The 16,871-nt window shown below is 36.9% G+C and overlaps 1 protein-coding gene across 1 annotated transcript; it reads left to right on the forward strand.

Moving 5' to 3' along the window:
• The first annotated feature begins 3,610 nt into the window (after nt 1-3,610).
• On the forward strand, nt 3,611-16,823 carry parp12b (poly (ADP-ribose) polymerase family, member 12b). The gene is made up of 8 exons (XM_052554394.1): nt 3,611-4,039; nt 4,957-5,092; nt 14,407-14,662; nt 14,742-14,834; nt 14,934-15,060; nt 15,796-15,964; nt 16,049-16,169; nt 16,260-16,823. The coding sequence occupies exons 1-8, from the start codon at nt 3,708-3,710 to the stop codon at nt 16,358-16,360; spliced, it is 1,335 nt and encodes a 444-aa protein (XP_052410354.1). The 5' UTR covers nt 3,611-3,707; the 3' UTR covers nt 16,361-16,823.
• Nucleotides 16,824-16,871: the final 48 nt, after the last annotated feature.

The raw sequence follows: 16,871 nt of genomic DNA on the forward strand, positions 1-16,871 counted from the left end.
GCTCATTTCACATGGTAAAAACATAAAAACCCAGTAAAGTAGGCAAACTGTGTTTGATGGATGTATGATATGGATCACATGTGTATGTGCTTTCAGTGATCTTGAACAACATGGGTATTTTACTAGTATGTGGTGAAAGGGGTTATGGGAAGTCCATTCTGGTGGCATGGTTACTGCAGACAGAATCCTGATGTTCCAGTTATCTTTCACTTCTGTGGAGCCAACACAATAATGATAATATTTATAATATTTATAATAAAAAATAATAAATACAAATGTATACAATTTTGATGCGGTGGGTGGGAGATCAGTAAAAATTTATTTAAAGAAATCTGAAGTATTGCCTCAAACAGACAAGAAAAAATAGATACAAAAATATTAAATATAAATAAAATATTGTGTTTGGTTATGTTTTTAATAATATATATAGGTACAGAGGGTCACATCTCCTACCATCGGATCCAGTCCAGTCCAGTTTAGAGCTGGGCAAGAAAAAATGGAGGAAATTCCTTGGCATCTCAAAGCAAACTGGTTCATGAGTTTCATTATTTCCTCAGTGATCCGGCGTACATTCACTCAAGTTTTGCTTTGAATACAAATATTTAGCTAATTCAGCAACTGAGTTTTCAGTCAATGATGAAATAATTCCTGCATGTTTTTCATAGTACCATGGAGTTTTTGTCAAGCAGTCTGAAACCATACCCAAAGATGACAACTGATTTGATACATTATTGGACACTACTAAGGGAGAGAGGCTATTTTTATTATCATGAGCACATAACATTTAAAAATCACACACACACACACACTAAAATTTAGCTTTGAAATCACAAGAATAAATTATATTTTAAAATATATTCAAATAGAAAGCAGCAATTTTAAAAAGTAAAAATATAAAAGTATATATACATATATATTATTAAAATATATATGGTAGTTTTCTTTTGTAAGTGATAGAAATGTAAAATGAGTGTTTAATAAATTATTCTAAAGATCCTCATGAAAATAATAATTCTATGCAGACACAGAAGAGTAAACATAATGACACAATGATCACTTCTTGGTAAATGTTAACTAGATTAGTAGTAGTAGTATACTTTATTGTCCTCGAGAGGAAAATTGTTTTGAACTACAAAATTGCTGCATGACCAACACAATCTACATAGACAAGTAAAAAGATAAAAAAAAACAATATAAAGGATTAGATTCACCTGGTCTTTCTTAGACGTCGACCCTCCAGATCACAGCAGATTGTGGAGACCCTGTTTGGGTGAAATGCATGATCCTAAGAACCTGCTACTGCATGCAGATCAAATTTTAAACATAAAAATAACTAAATACACTGATATTGTGATACATGATTAGTTCTATTAATTGACAGAAATTGCATTCATTCAAAAAAGTATCATTTGCAAGGTTTCATTGACTTATAATCTTTTTTGATGGTTTCCTCCACAGGAAGTGGAGCTGAACAGTGACAGTATGAGTTTATTGCTCAAAGTGCAACATATGCTGTCAGAGCTTTAAGTCCAAATGCATCTGCCAAAAGACAGAGATGCATTGACACAAGGGACTTGAGATGGCCAGGTCTTTTGCAGTAGCCCACCTTGCCAGCTAAGAGGTCAAACTGATAGTTGGTAAGATGTATTTCATATTTCATTCCTGCATTCACATAACTGTTATAAACAGGCATGCAAGTTATTTCTTGGCAAGGGTAAATTTGAACGCATGTAGCACTTATCTGCTCGACAGTTGCTTTGTCATCTGTGTGTGGCATTGCTGGAGGTTAGACGGCTGCATGAAATGCCAGGGATTTTCAAAGAGATCAGTTCTGCTAGATACATCTCTTGCTACCCTTGTGCTGAAGGCACAGCTATGCTACTGAAGGCCATTCATAAAGTAGATCTCCTCTCTAAATTAAATTATAAATGATGCTAGATAGGAAGATGGTTGAATTGTTCCGGCATAATATAAGCACTAAAGAGACTGAGGCTCGGATGTTGCAACTTCACCATGCAACACGACCTTGCTGTCATTCTTATGAAGCTTGGTGAGTGACTAAATAGACTTAGTGACTGCGTGCTTGAACACAAAAGTAACTTTTTGAGTTTTGGTTTCAATGGCATGTTTTACTTGAAAGTTTTGAACCACACCAACCAGCTCCAAGATGAATCACAACTTTAAAAAGTCTGAGTGCTGTGTGGTATTTATACACTACCAACCCAAGGTTAGGATAGGAATGATTAAGATTATTTTTAAGTTTTTGAAATAATTTTCTTATGTTCAGAAGGCTGCCTTGTTTGAGTAACAATACAGTTTTTGCTGTTTTTGAATGTTATTTATTCCTGTGCTGGCAAAGATTAATTTCCAATAGCTATTACTCCAGTCTTCAGTGTCACATGATTCTTCAGAAATAATTTTGTTTATACTTTATTTCGATAGTCCACTTTACATATTTTACCAATTATAAGTAACTTTGCAACTACATGTTAACTAACTCTCATTAGTGTATTAGACTGTTAGGTAAGGGGTTAGTAGAATAAGTTGAAGTACTTGCAAAGTTACTGGAGCACTGAAGAATGGAGTAATGGCTTTTAAAAAACAGCTTTGGCATGACAGAAATAAATTACATTTGAATATTCAATATTCAATTGGAAAACAGTTATTTTAATTTTAATAGTATTTGAAAATATGACTGTTTATTATTGATCAAATAAATGCAGTTTAGGTGAGCATAAGATACTTATTTTCAATGGTCCAAATTAAGTAATTCACTGCAAGTTTAAAATACGATATATAGTATACAAAAAATACTGAGAAATATAAATTCTCCTGCTGTACCTGCTGTATCATTTTGTCATTCTCTGTTCTGTCACCGATGTTTTGTGTGTTTTCATGCATAGCTGTAGTACAGTGGACAGGAGAGAACGGCTGGATCTGCTCCAGAGAGCTGCAGACATAAGGATTCACCTCCTGGGCCCTGAGCACACACTGACCAGAGACCTGGAGCTGTGAGCTCAGTTTCACTACAATATTGTAGAAGCTTTTCTACACAAATAGCATTGTGTTGCAACCAGGATTAAACCCTAGAAAGACCATGGATGGCTTTCTAGGTCTCTGTTTTTGGGCCACAGACTCAAACAGGAACCGCTGGTTGGTTTGACGGACGACGGTCCCTCACCAGATCAACTGGGGGTCTTTCCCAGGCAAATGCATCATGCAGGAGGAAACTCTGAAACCACTGAACCCAGATGAGAAGACACTTTGACACATAGTAAGAGCAGCCATGTTTCTTCTATTCTATTCTATTCTATTCTATTATTACCTTTTAACCTTATGCTGCTTACAATTTTTTTTATAAAGCTGCTTATGAAACATAGGATGTAAAGCACTATTATAAAAAAGACAACTGTTAGAATAGACACATTTTCTATTTAGAGTGACCATATATCCATTTTAGCAATTGAAAAAATCTATCTATCTATCTATCTATCTATCTATCTATACATACATACATACATACATACTTCAATCCTGTGGGCGAACGACTTTTATTTTGAAAAGAACTGGCCGTGGATACTTGGCATCGACTCGTTCTGTTTTGTTTTCACAGTTTCCGCTTTCATTTCTGAAGAAACGCAGAATAGAAACTCGGCTAATAACAGCGCTGCACAACAGCCCAGCAGTGCTCTCAGATCTGCGCAGACATGTCGGGCTACTCCCGGATCATACATTATGCGACCAGCGTGTTATGCAGCAATAAAGGTTCAATGGAAATCTCTCAGCTGCATCACAAGGTCCTCCAGCGCTTTGATATCTCCGAAGATGATTTCTGGTACGTCGTTAAGAAATGCGCCCGCTTCGCAGTGGTCCAGAGCAGACCCAGAACAGAGGAGGACGGAGAGTCCGACTGCATCGTCGTCGCCAAAACATCTCTGAGACTCTGCAAGAAATACTTCAGTAATGAATGTTACGAGTGCCAGGATTTACATCTGTGCAAATATTACGTTTACGGAAACTGCAGATATGGAAAAGGAAGGTAAGGTTGGGAAAACATCTGGATATCTAATGTAATAAATGGCCATTATAATAATTAATACAAGAGTAAATAGATATACTTATAAATAACAACAGCTATTAGCTGTCACCATGTACGTTCATGAGTTTAATGGCAAGAAAAAGAATACATTCATAACTCAATTAATTTCTGTAAGACCCATTGATATTTTGCTAATTTGCTTGCACTTTAATTTATCTAAAATTATTTTGTGTATACTGCTGTTTTGAACATTAACACTACTTTTTAAAGTTTGCACACACCTATTTATTTATTATGGCTGTTTTTCACATTTTAGAATAATAGTACACTGAATTATGAAACTATTGCGATAATAAAAAAATTAATTACAAGTTTCGTTAATATGAATAATAATAGCTATTAATATGAATTATATTTCATTGATGATGATGATGATGATGATGATGATAATAATAACAAACACCGTCAATGATTTAATGGTTTAATAGCTTAATAATTATAATAGTCATATGTTTTAAATGTAATGTTATGTATAATGATAATTTAGTTATTATTGTCTCAAAAAGCAGTGATAAAACATAATAAAAATCATTTATGCATTTTGGTTATTACGTATTTATACATGAAAATAATCTGTATCAGGCATATAAAAAGCAATATCAGTCAACCTCTTACACAAATGAGTATATGGAAATTCTATAGAGCCCCAAAAATCATTATATGCTTATTAATTAATAAATTAATTTAATTTAATTGATTAATGCATTTAGCAGACGCTTTTATCCAAAGCATTGCATATACATTGCATTCAGGCTAACAATTTTCTTCTATCATGTGTCCCCTGGGATCGAACCCCCAACCTTGAGCTTGTTAACACAATGCTCTACCACTTGAGCGTATGTGTTTGTGTTTGTCAGGAAGGAGTGTAAATTCTCCCATGATATCCAGTCACAGCATAACTATCCCCTGCTGCGAGAATGCACACTTCATGAACTGAACGAGGATGACCTCTTCCTGCTTCTGCTCCAGAACGACCCTGCGCTACTGCCAGAGGTGAGGAAATGGCTAAAACAGGAAGGCTAAAATAGCCATCTAAATGCATTTTGGACTCCATTTTCATGAGAGAATTCCTCCCCGAAGCCTAAATCATGCTATGACTGGGATATCTCTGCATTCCAGGTACCTCTCCTGCCATTTGAAATGCCCTCCTTCATTTTTTTTTCGCTGCGCGCTCAGTTACGAGAAGTTTTCAGAGTAGAACAGAGCTCATGTAACCGTTCAGACGTTTGTTCTGGCATGCTTGAATCGGGGACTGGTTACACCCAAATATGCAATGAAGTAATTGAATATTTGAGTATGTAATTAGTCCATCAGAATGAAAAAGGAGCTTGTTTTCTGCGTTATATCCTGGATAAGGTGCAATCTGATCAGTATCGTCTGTAGTCGTAAAATAAAATCACAAAAAAGCAAGACCGCAAGAAAAAGTCAAGCAGTAAGTCATCCAAGTGAAGTTCTACTTCCTAAGCCTTCCAGTCGGTATGTTAATGTTGAGGGGAGGAAAAGAAAGAAAGAAAGAAAAGAAAAAAGGAAAAAAACAAGTGGTGAAGAATGTGGTCCACATTAAGGATGAAGAGTTCCAGATGGTTCTATCTTCAGGTGTCCTAAGTATGTTTCTCCAGTTTGGTTTGGAGCAAAAAAAAAAAAAAAAAAAAAAGCAAAAAAAAAAAGGAAAGAAAAAACAGAAAGGAAAATGTCCTGTAAACAGGTAAAGTAGAATGTTGCCCTGTGATGCACTGGTTTATTCTAGAAGTTTCACTGTATTTGTAAGGCATTTAACTTGTTTACTTTAATTATTTATAAATGCATGTGTGATTTGAATATTGTAATTTGCATATACACAATGATCAAGTTTGGAATCGTTAAGATTTTTTTATGTTTTGAATGAAGTCTCTTATGCTCAAGGCTGCATTTATTTATTTATTTATTTATTTAAAACTCATGGTGGATGGCTCTATCCAGGATGATGATAAGATTATTGCGGAATGTTTTAATGATTATTTTATAAATTCGGTACGAGAAATGAGTCTAAGTTCACCAAAAATTCAACTTACACAAGCTTTTTTTTTTTTTTTATAAATATGTTTATTGTGCAAACTTCCAAACATGTTACAGACGGTAAACAGGTCAACTGTAAATAAGAAGTCTGGCATTTTTCCATTTTCTTTTCCCTGGAGGTAAATCTTTTATGTAAAAGAACATAGATGAAAAAAAAAAAAAAAAAAAAATACAAAAAAAAAAAAAAAATAAATAAATAAAATAAAATAAAAAAATAAAAAATAAATAATAATAATAATAAAGATAAAAAGCAATAATAAAAAACACTCAAAAACAAAAAACAGAAAAGGAAAAGGTACTCGATCAAATTTAAGAGTCTAGCGAAGTTAGGGAGTTAACATAAGAGAGAAATGGGTCCCATGTATTATGAAATCGTTTCACAGATCCTCTAACTGTATGTTTGATTTTTTCTAAATGAAGAAAAGACATTAAATCTTTTAACCAAGAGGTTGAGCCAGGGGGATTAGGACTCTTCCAATGTAGCAATATACGTCGTTTGGCTATGAGGGCAGAAAACGCAACAAGGTCAGCTTGATATTTATTAAACCTGTTCTCAGGGGACACACCAAAAATTGCAATTAGAGGGCATGGGGTTAGGGGGATGCCCAGAATAACAGAAAGGGAGTTGAAGAAAGACGACCAGAAGGAGTCGAGCCTAGGGCAGGAGAAAAACGTATGTGTATGATCTGCAGGGGAAAGGGAACATCTAATACAAGAATCATCCGTGTCAGGGAATAATCTCTTTAGCCTAGCCTTAGTGTAGTGGATCCTATGTACCACCTTAAACTGAATAAGGCTCAAACGAGCACAAGTGCAAGTGGAATTGATCCTAAGCAGCGACTCTCTCCACCAGTCCTCGTCTAGTGCCAGTCCAAGCTCTTTTTCCCATGTATCCTTTAGCCAAACAAGGGAAGATATTTGCGAGGAGAGTAAAAGATTGTAAGTTGGTCCAATATTGTTTTGTGATGCTGATGGAGACATTATATTATCTAAAAGAGTCTCCTCGGGTAGGTTAGGAAAGGATGTAAAATTAATTTTAACAAAACTACGAAGTTGGAAATATCTGAATCGACCATGAATAGATAAGCTAAATTTAGTAACAAGGTTTTCCCAACTACCAAATATTTTGTCTAGGAAGAGATCACAAAAAGAGACCAGACCCTTCTTTTTCCATAATTTAAAAGTTGGGTCTAGCAAAGAAGGTAAAAAGAGGTGGTTATTGCAAATAGGGGAAAGGACAGAAGGAGATTTTAATCCAAAATGTTGCCTGAACTGTTTCCAGATTTTTAGCGAAGAAAGTACAACCGGGTTATTAGTATACAGAGAAGGCCGCGTTGTAAGTGAAGCAAAAAGCAGTGCAGGTAGAGATGAAGTGCAAGAGCTGGCTTCTATAATACACCAATTAGTGTCAGGGGAATGATACCAAGTTTTAAGCTTCTGGACATTAGCAGCCCAATAATACAACTGAATATTAGGGAGAGCAAAACCTCCATCACGTTTGGGCCTTTGGAGGATTGATAATTGAATTCTGGGGGACTTGCCCGCCCATATGTATGAAAGTACAGTGGCATTGAGTGATTTAAAAAAAGATTTAGGGAGAAAGATCGGGAGAGTCTGGAAGAGAAATAGAAACCGAGGTAATATGTTCATTTTAATTGTTTCGATGCGACCCACTAGTGAAAGAGGTAGTATCCTCCATCTCTGAAGGTCTGATGTAATCTTCTCAGTCAATTCCACAAAGTTATTCTTATAAAGTGAGCTAAAGGAGTGTGAGATGTTTACACCCAAGTATTTAAAGCCACTAAGAGATAAATGGAAGGGTAGCGCGTCAGGAGGAATCAATTTCGCTAACTGGTTAACGGGGAAACATACACTCTTTGCGATGTTCAGTTTATAACCAGAAAATACTCCGAAGGCCTCTAGCAGATTTACTATTCCGTCAACACAACTTACTGGGTCTTGAACATATAATAGTAGATCATCAGCATATAGTGCTACTCTGTGTTCGACACCTCCTCTAATTATGCCTGAAAATAATGTGGATCCTCTCAGGGCTATAGACAGAGGCTCTATAGCGAGTGCAAAAAGCAATGGCGAAAGGGGGCATCCTTGGCGTGTGCCACGTGAGAGAGGAAAAGGAGGCGAGGTTTCGGAATTTGTTTTAACTCTTGCCACTGGAGCAGAATAGAGAAGACGAATCCATGAGACAAATTTAGGGCCGAATCCAAATTTTTGGAGGATTGTGAACAAGTAGTTCCATTCCACCCGGTCAAATGCCTTCTCCGCGTCGAGCGAAATAACCATCTCAGGATTTGGAGAGGCAGAGGGAGTCAGAATTACATTTAGAAGTTTACGTACACTAAATGACAGTTGGCGGCCCAAAATGAAGCCTGTTTGATCCTCTGATATAATATCAGGGAGGCAGGCCTCAAGTCGGCATGCCAGTATCTTTGCCAGTAACTTGACGTCATTGTTAAGCAAGCTAATTGGTCTGTAGCTACTACATAGGTTTGGGTCCTTATCTTTTTTTAGTATGAGGGATATCAGCGCCTCGTTCAGTGTCGGTGGCAGAACTCCCTGCTCTAATGAATCATTAAAAACATCTAATAATAAAGGAGCAAGCTGTGCAGAAAACTTCTTAAAAAACTCAGCGGAGAAACCATCTGGGCCGGGGCTTTTGTTATTCTGCATCAGAGAAATGCCAGAAGTGATTTCTTGTAGACTGAGTGGTTTATCCAAATTTTCTGCTGCTTCCTTACTTACCGATGGTATATCTAAATTATTAAGAAAAATTTCCATGACAGAGGTATCAGGGGGAGGTTCTGATTTATAAAGGTTAGAATAAAACGAAGAGAACTCCAAGTTTATGTTTGTTGGGTCTGTAGTCAGTATCTGGGCAGAGTCATATATTTGGGAAATAAAGTGAGAGGCATGCTGATGTCTCAACTGTGAGGCTAGAAGACGGCTGGCTCTGTCCCCATGCTCATAGTAAGTTGCTCTTGTCCGTTGTAATAGGTGTTCTGCTTTATTTGTTGTCAGGAGGTCAAATTCGGTTTGTAACTGCAGACGTTTAGTTACCAGAGCAGGATTTAGAGAAGAGGCATGTTGTCTATCAATGGCTAAGATAGAGTCTATAAGTTGTTGCTGCCTTAATCTTCTGGATTTAGACAAGTGCGCACTAAAAGAGATAATACGCCCACGTATAAAAGCTTTTAAAGTTTCCCATAATAGCGATGGGGAGACGTATTCAGACCTGTTGGTCTCTAAAAAGAAATTTATGTCTGAAGATACATAGTCGCAGAACTCTGCATTGGCCAACAGACTTGTGTTCAACTTCCATCCTCCTTGATGCCTATGCGAACCCGAGGGAAGACAAAACCCAATTCTGTGAGGAGCATGATCAGAGATTACTATGGCAGTGTAATCTGTAGATCTGACGAAAGGTAAAAGGGCCTTATCAATAAAGAAAAAATCTAAGCGGGAGTAAACTTGGTGGACAGTAGAGAAATAAGAAAAGTCTTTAGTTTTAGGGTGAAAGAAACGCCAAGGATCAACACACCCCACCCGATCCATAAGTGTCAATAATGTCTTAGACATAGCTGTTGGCATGGTCGATCTGGGCTGTGAACGATCGAGGTTTGGATCAACAACGCAGTTGAAATCTCCTCCCAGTATAAGATGATGAGAATTTAAATTTGGTAGATGGGAAAATAACGTGGACATAAAATTTGGGCTATCCCAGTTAGGTGCATACACACTGACTAGCACAACCGGCGTTTGATGAAGAGTACCAGAAACTATAATGTAACGACCACCAGGATCAGAATGTATATGATCGGGGACAAACTTAATTCGTTTATGTATTAAAATGGCTGTGCCCCTGGATTTACTATTGAAGTTGGAGTGGAACATCTGACCAACCCATGGTTTACAAAGCCTAGAATGGTCAATTGTACGTAGGTGAGTCTCCTGCAAGAAAACAATGTCAGCGGAAAGATACTTTAAGTGTGAGAAAACCCTGGAACGCTTAATCTGCCCCCCCAAACCCCGCACATTCCAAGTAATAAAGTTGATTTTATGTCTGGCTATACCCCCTGGCATTACAGAAGCACTTGTCATTTATAATATGTAAGGTAGACAAGACTGAGTGTAAAAATAGTAGTTTGGGAACCGAAGGTATAGAAAGAAGAAAGAGCGAGGAAAACAAAAGCCGACAAAAAAAAAAAAAAAAAAAAAAAAAAAATAATAATAATAATAATAAAAAAAAAAATAAAAAAAAAAAAAAAAAACGACAATACAAGTCGTATCCTCCCCCCTCCCACCCTTGAGTTATACCAACGAGTGTACATACAACCGGATAAGCATGAAGTGTCATATGCTCCTAACATTGTATTTTTGCATACCCTGAATATTACAGTTAACCGAAAGGAAGAGAAAAAGCAGCCTGGAAGCAGTATCGCAACCGCGAGCTTCAAAGTGGCTAACCCCAGTGACATAACAGTGCACAGATACCTATACAATTGGAGCAGTATTGCGAATAGGCTGTAAATTGTAAAGTGGCATTGCTTAGTCCCAAGCCTAAAACAGTCTTAATCATGAAACCAGAAACGGAAAGGGCTACTGCTACTGTCATAACGAAACAAAATGAACATAGCTTTCACAGCAGTCCAACTGAAGACCGACAGAACTAACCAGAATACTAACCAGAATAGCAACACCTGAATAAATATATATTCCTTTCTTTTCCCTTCCTTTTTCAATCTGTTGCTGAAGTCTCCTTGGCTAGAAAGTACTGTCGGTAGAAAGACTCCGCGGCCTCGGGAGAGTTGAAGACGTGCTCCCTGTTGTTGTGGGTGACTCGGAGGCGCGCCGGATACAGCAAGCCGAACTTCACTCCCCGCTGGTAGAGAAGCCCCTTAACTGGGTTGAATGCTGCTCGCCTTCTCGCAACCGCCGCGCTAAAATCCTCAAAGATTTTGATTTTATGGCCGTTATAAGAAGAGTCCTTATGTGACTTTGCCCACCTTAGAACAGCCTCCTTCTCCATATAGCGATGAAACCTGACAATAATCGGGCGCGGAGGATCATCCGGTCGGGGTTTCGGCTGTAGGCTGCGGTGTGCGCGGTCTAGCTCAGGTGGCCCAGAAAGTAGGTCCCCCAGCAGGTCAGCGAACAGCCCGGCCATATAAGCTCTAGCATCCTTTCCCTCCACGTTCTCCGGGAGTCCCAGCACCCGGACATTTTGGCGTTTTGAGCGGGACTCCAAGTCCTCCACTTTCGCTTTGAGCTCTGTATTCTCTTTCACCACCGATCTCAGGTCAGACTGGAGCCCGCTCACGTCCAGTTCTAGCTGTGTTAATCTGTCACTGTGGTCGGATAAGCTAGTCTCCATCTCTCTGATAGTAGAAGTTTGTTCAGCCAGGCTTAGCTGGAACGATTCGACCGACGAACGGATAGGTTCCAGGGAGCTATTTAGTAAAGCTGTGAGTTCGCCGGTCATGTTCCTCCTCAGTTTTTCAAGTTCTAGGACAAGCGTTTCCGTCGTTAGAGGTGCTACGTGGTCTTCCTCCATACTGCTACATAATTTAGCACTCTGCTGCTTTTCAGCTTTACTACCTGATTTTCCTGCTTTACTCATTTTGCTTCACGAGTTCCGTTTTGAAGCAAAGTAACCGTTACAAAATAAAGTATTATGCGATGGTGAAGGGTATTTAATGAATAAGCTAAATCGAAAGGGTGCGGAGCTCAGACAACGTGCGTCTTACCACCACATGGCTTGAGCCGGAAGTCAACTTACACAAGCTTTAACCTGTAATGATTCTGCTTTTAAATTTTCCCTAATCAACACAGAGAAAGTTGAAAATGTAATCTCACTTCTATCTAATAGTAAAGCTAAAGATATATATGGTTGTGATACAGCTTTTCTCAAACAACACAAGACATCTATTATGATACCTCTAGTGATGATTATAAACAAGTCATTTAACGAAAATATTTTTCCCAGTGTATTTAATCCTGCCATTGTCACCCCTGTTCATAAATCTGGGGATACTCAAGTGGTCTCTAATTATCGACCCATCAGTATTCTCCCAGCTGCATCAAAGGTAATCGAAAAGGTTGTGGCAGAACAACTTATAGCACATCTAGACTCTAAGTCCTTTTTCCATCCTATGCAGTTTGGTTTCAGAAAAAAACATTCCACTGAAACTGCATGTTGCTACTTCCTTGAGGAGATTAAAACTAGCTTAGATCAAGGAGGAGTGGTGGGAGCTGTCTTCTTAGATTTACGCAAAGCCTTTGATACAGTTAACCATGAGGTACTGATACACAAATTGGCCAAATACGACATTTCCACTAACGTCCAAAATTGGATAAAATCATACTTGACAAATCGAAAGCAATGTGTGCAAATAAATGGCACATTGTCTACGTCTCTTGTCTCTACTATGGGAGTACCACAGGGGTCAATTCTAGGGCCACTGTTGTTTTGCTTATATATTAATGACCTGCCTTCAGTCTGCAAGGGGATAAATATTGTTATGTACGCTGATGATACAGTATTATATACCCATGGGAGAAGTGCAACAGACGTAGCCAAAAAATTATCAAGTGTCATGAGCAAGGTTAGCCACTGGTTACATGACTCATGTCTTACATTAAATGTGGAAAAAACTGTAACTATGTCTTTTACAAACCGGTTTATACTTAAAACTTATCCGGAAATTTTAGTAAACGGCCAACTTATAAGGCATGTAGATAAATTTAAATATTTGGGGGTAACTCTAGATTCCACACTTAGTTTTAAAGGTCATGTTAAGAACTTGTGTAACAAATTGAAATTTAATTTAGTAAATTTTAGATATATAAGAAACTCCCTCACCACTGAAGCATCCAGTACTTATTTAAATGCAATGATCATCCCCCACTTTTTGTACTGCATTACATCCTAGTCTCAGGCATGTAAAACAGTCATACAACCTTTAGAATCTTTGTATAAAAACTGTCTCAAGATCCATGATAAAAAAACACGTTATTATCATCACTGTAAAATACTCATCAAATATGATATACTTAGCTTTGATAATCTAATAAAACACTCAAACTTGACTTTGCTACATAAAATCATATATAGTGCTACTGCTCCCCCTCTGAAAAAGTTTGTGACACTCTGCTCCGAAAAAACAGTGCGAACAACTAGAAGTGTCACAAGGGGGGAGTGTAGCATCCCACAATGTAAAACACAATTTGGGAGCTCCTCCTTCTCATGTGTGGCAATGAGGCAGTGGAATACTCTTCCCACGGAACATATTTTGTGCACAGATTCTCACACTTTCTCATGCCTGACAAAGAGTTGGTTGCTAAGTAAGCAAGTTTGCACTCATCTTTGAGATAGTATACCTGTGTGTGTGTGTGTGTGTGTGTGTGTGTGTGTGTGTGTGTGTGTGTGTGTGTTTATGGGGTTGGTGTGTGGGTGTGTGCTTAAGATGCTACTGAACTGTTTAAGTGTGTTTGTTGGAGAGAGAGGAGATAGAGAGTAAATGGGTTGATGGCCTCCCTGGTTCTGTTATTTACAAACTTGTTTGTCTGTAATCTAAATGGACTTCATTTTATCCATAATTCTGTGAAATTTTATAATTGTTATTTTTTTTAATTTGTCATACCTGCCCAGGGACTACAGGTGGAAATTAGCAATTGTTGCTATAACCTGGCCCAAGACATATTTTCTTGTTTAACAAGTTTAATGTTTATTTGTGCATTGTCCCTGTTTCAAATAAAATAATTTCCATTCCAATTTCCATTTCCAATCAAAAATACAATATAAAAAACGCTAATATTATTCTGATTTAAAATAAATATTTTCTGTTTCAGGATATTTTCAAATGTAATTTATTCCTGTGATGCAAAGCTGAATTTTCATCAGTCTTCATTGTCACATGATCCTTCAGAAACCATTCTAATTTGCAGATTTGGTGCATAATTATTATAAATAATTATTGATGCTCAGTTATTAAAGGGTTAGTTCACCCAAAAATGAAAATTAGCTCATAAATTACTCACCATCCTAGGATTATATGACTTTATTCTTTATTATTAACTGTTCACAGGATTTTTGATCAAATAAATGCAGACTAGGTGAGCATAATAGACCTCTTTGAAAAACATTTTAAAAAAATCATATATTTTTTTTTCAAACTTTGACCTGTAGTGTATGTCTGATATTTAAAGATTCAACTCATGCTGTATGTACACAGGTGTGTGCTCACTATAATAAAGGCATAGGGCTTTATGGGGCCTGTACCTTTATGGAGCGCTGCACTAAGGTGCACATTTGTCAGCACTTTGTGCAAGACGACTGTCTGTTCGGCCCCAAGTGCAAACGGCTGCACAGTATCGACGAGCAAAGCCGCAGGATGCTGGAGGAACGTGGTCTCGGCGGTGACATCATCCATGACCTGCCCTACATCTACCAGAACGTTTATCGCCTCAACTCACAAACTCTAAGCAGTGGTAAGGGCACTTATATTCATTTACACACATTAAATATACAGTAATGCATATTATACATACATATCCATTTACATTTCAGAACTGATCTCTGATCAAGGCGACAAACCGCCTGCTCAGATGGAGAAGAATGAAATCTGTCTCCACTTCATACGACGGAAATGCAAGTTTCAGGGTTGGTGTCCATCTCATCCAAGTTATCTCTGTTAATCTTGTTTTCTTTAAGCCATTTACATTAGATTTAAGTTATAATGGTTTTGTTTTATTGCTTCAGACCAGTGCGTTCTTGTCCACTTCAATCTTCCATATAAATGGGAGGTTAATGATGAGAAAGGCTGGAGGGATTTGAGAAACATGGAGGAAATAGAAAGAGCCTACTGTGACCCAAAGAATGAACACAGGTCAGTACAATGCTCATGCATGTGTTGACTTTACTTTTTTTTTTTTTTGCGATTAATCGTATCCAAAATAAAAGTTTTTGTTTACACAATATCTGTGTGTGTATTGTGTATATGTATTATGTATTATGTATATATAAATACACACACATACAGCATGTAATTAAAAAATATTTACAATTATATATTTATATTCATATAGTTTATATCATATATAAATATATTTAATATCTGTAACATGTATACACATGCATGTGTGTGTATTTATACGTATTAAATTTACACAGTACATACACAAATATTATGTAAACAAACTTTTATTTTGGTTGCGATTTATCTTTTATTTGCTATTTTATTTTATTATTATTTTGTTTTTATTGTATTCTTTCTAATATTTATTATTTTATCATTTATTTATTGCTTTCTAAGGGCTTTGTCTTGAAATAGAATACCAAAAATATCAGAAAATAATTTAAATAAAATTAATTTTTTTCCTTAATTTTTATTTTCTGTTTATTTTAGTTAAAATTGTAAAAATTTGATATGTTTTGTCATTTTTAATAGTTATTTTATTTTTTTTATTTGAGTTTTTTTTTTTTTTTTGCTTTGGCAATTGAAACTGAAATAAAAAAATATATTTTAATACTTGTCAGATTTTAATTTTATTTCAAGTAACAAAAGTTTATGGGTTTAGTTTTAGTTGACTAAAATGACACCGATTGCTTCTCTTGAATTTAGTCCAGGCTCAAAACCTGTGGATTTTGGGTCCATGACTAGGAACCATAACCCCGTGCGCCGACTCTCAACAGTCTCTTCCGTCTCTAAACCCGCCCACTACATCCTGACAACAGAGTGGATTTGGTACTACAAAGGAGATCATGAGAACTGGATAGAGTACGGTCAGCCGGTGAGGCAGGATTGCAAACACTCTCATTTGAGAGGAATTTAAGGGTCAGTTTGTGGTTTAGTTTCAAAATCTTATTTTCTTTAGGATGACAAGCAACGTGTGACGTCTGTAACGTCCCGAGAGCTGGAGAAAGCATTTCAGGAGGATAACAATGCAGAGGTTACTGTCCTTAAGGGAAATAGGCATTACTATGTCAGTTTCCAAGGTACTGCACTTATAACAGGATTCCTGCGGTCATTGAAAATATGATTTTATGTTATGTTATTACATAAGTATTTGACTTCTTTTTTTCCAGACATGTATCAAAGAAACCCCAAGCACAACACAAAGAGGAGGGTGCGCAGACGACCACGCTTTGTGTCTATCAATGAGGTGGAGGCTAAAGCTACCCAGTGACATACCCACACACACAAACACACACTGTTTATGGACAAGAGGACTTACATTCAAATTATGGGTTACTGATTAGGTTTTGTATCACTTTTCAAATCATATTTAAGACGTATTAATTTTAAGACATCTTAAAATATTCCATTATTTTTAACCAAAATGTACTTGTCTTTGCCAAAAAAACTAACAAAAAATAATGTGGCAACATTTTTTCATTTTTTAAGTGCTTCTGATTTATTATAGCTCAAATAACTGCTCATACCAGAGAGTCTTTCCTTCAAATGGACACATTTAGAGACTGTGACTTTAGCATCATTCTTCCTTTATTTTTTCATGCCTGTATTTGTCTGGTGTGCCTTTTGTGAATGTGGTACCTTTGTGAGGTGATCAGCTCGTGAGGTATAAACTTGCACTTTTTTCCATATCATGTATTCATCAATAAACACTCCCTGTTTTTCCTATTTAGTAATTCATTTGAATACAAAAAAATCTTTTTTTTTTTTCAGTTCTGCATGAA

Source organism: Carassius gibelio, chromosome B4 (genome assembly GCF_023724105.1).
Source record: "Carassius gibelio isolate Cgi1373 ecotype wild population from Czech Republic chromosome B4, carGib1.2-hapl.c, whole genome shotgun sequence".
In the NCBI taxonomy this organism is placed as follows: domain Eukaryota; kingdom Metazoa; phylum Chordata; class Actinopteri; order Cypriniformes; family Cyprinidae; genus Carassius; species Carassius gibelio.

Excerpts from the sequence above, each read along its gene's own strand:
- parp12b (XM_052554394.1), top strand. The coding sequence starts at position 3,708 with ATGTCGGGCTACTCCCGGATCATACATTATGCGACCAGCGTGTTATGC. Across the intron at positions 4,040-4,956 it reads TGCAGATATGGAAAAGGAAG|GAAGGAGTGTAAATTCTCCC; the intron begins GTAAGGTTGGGA and ends TGTGTTTGTCAG. Across the intron at positions 14,663-14,741 it reads CTCACAAACTCTAAGCAGTG|AACTGATCTCTGATCAAGGC; the intron begins GTAAGGGCACTT and ends TTTACATTTCAG.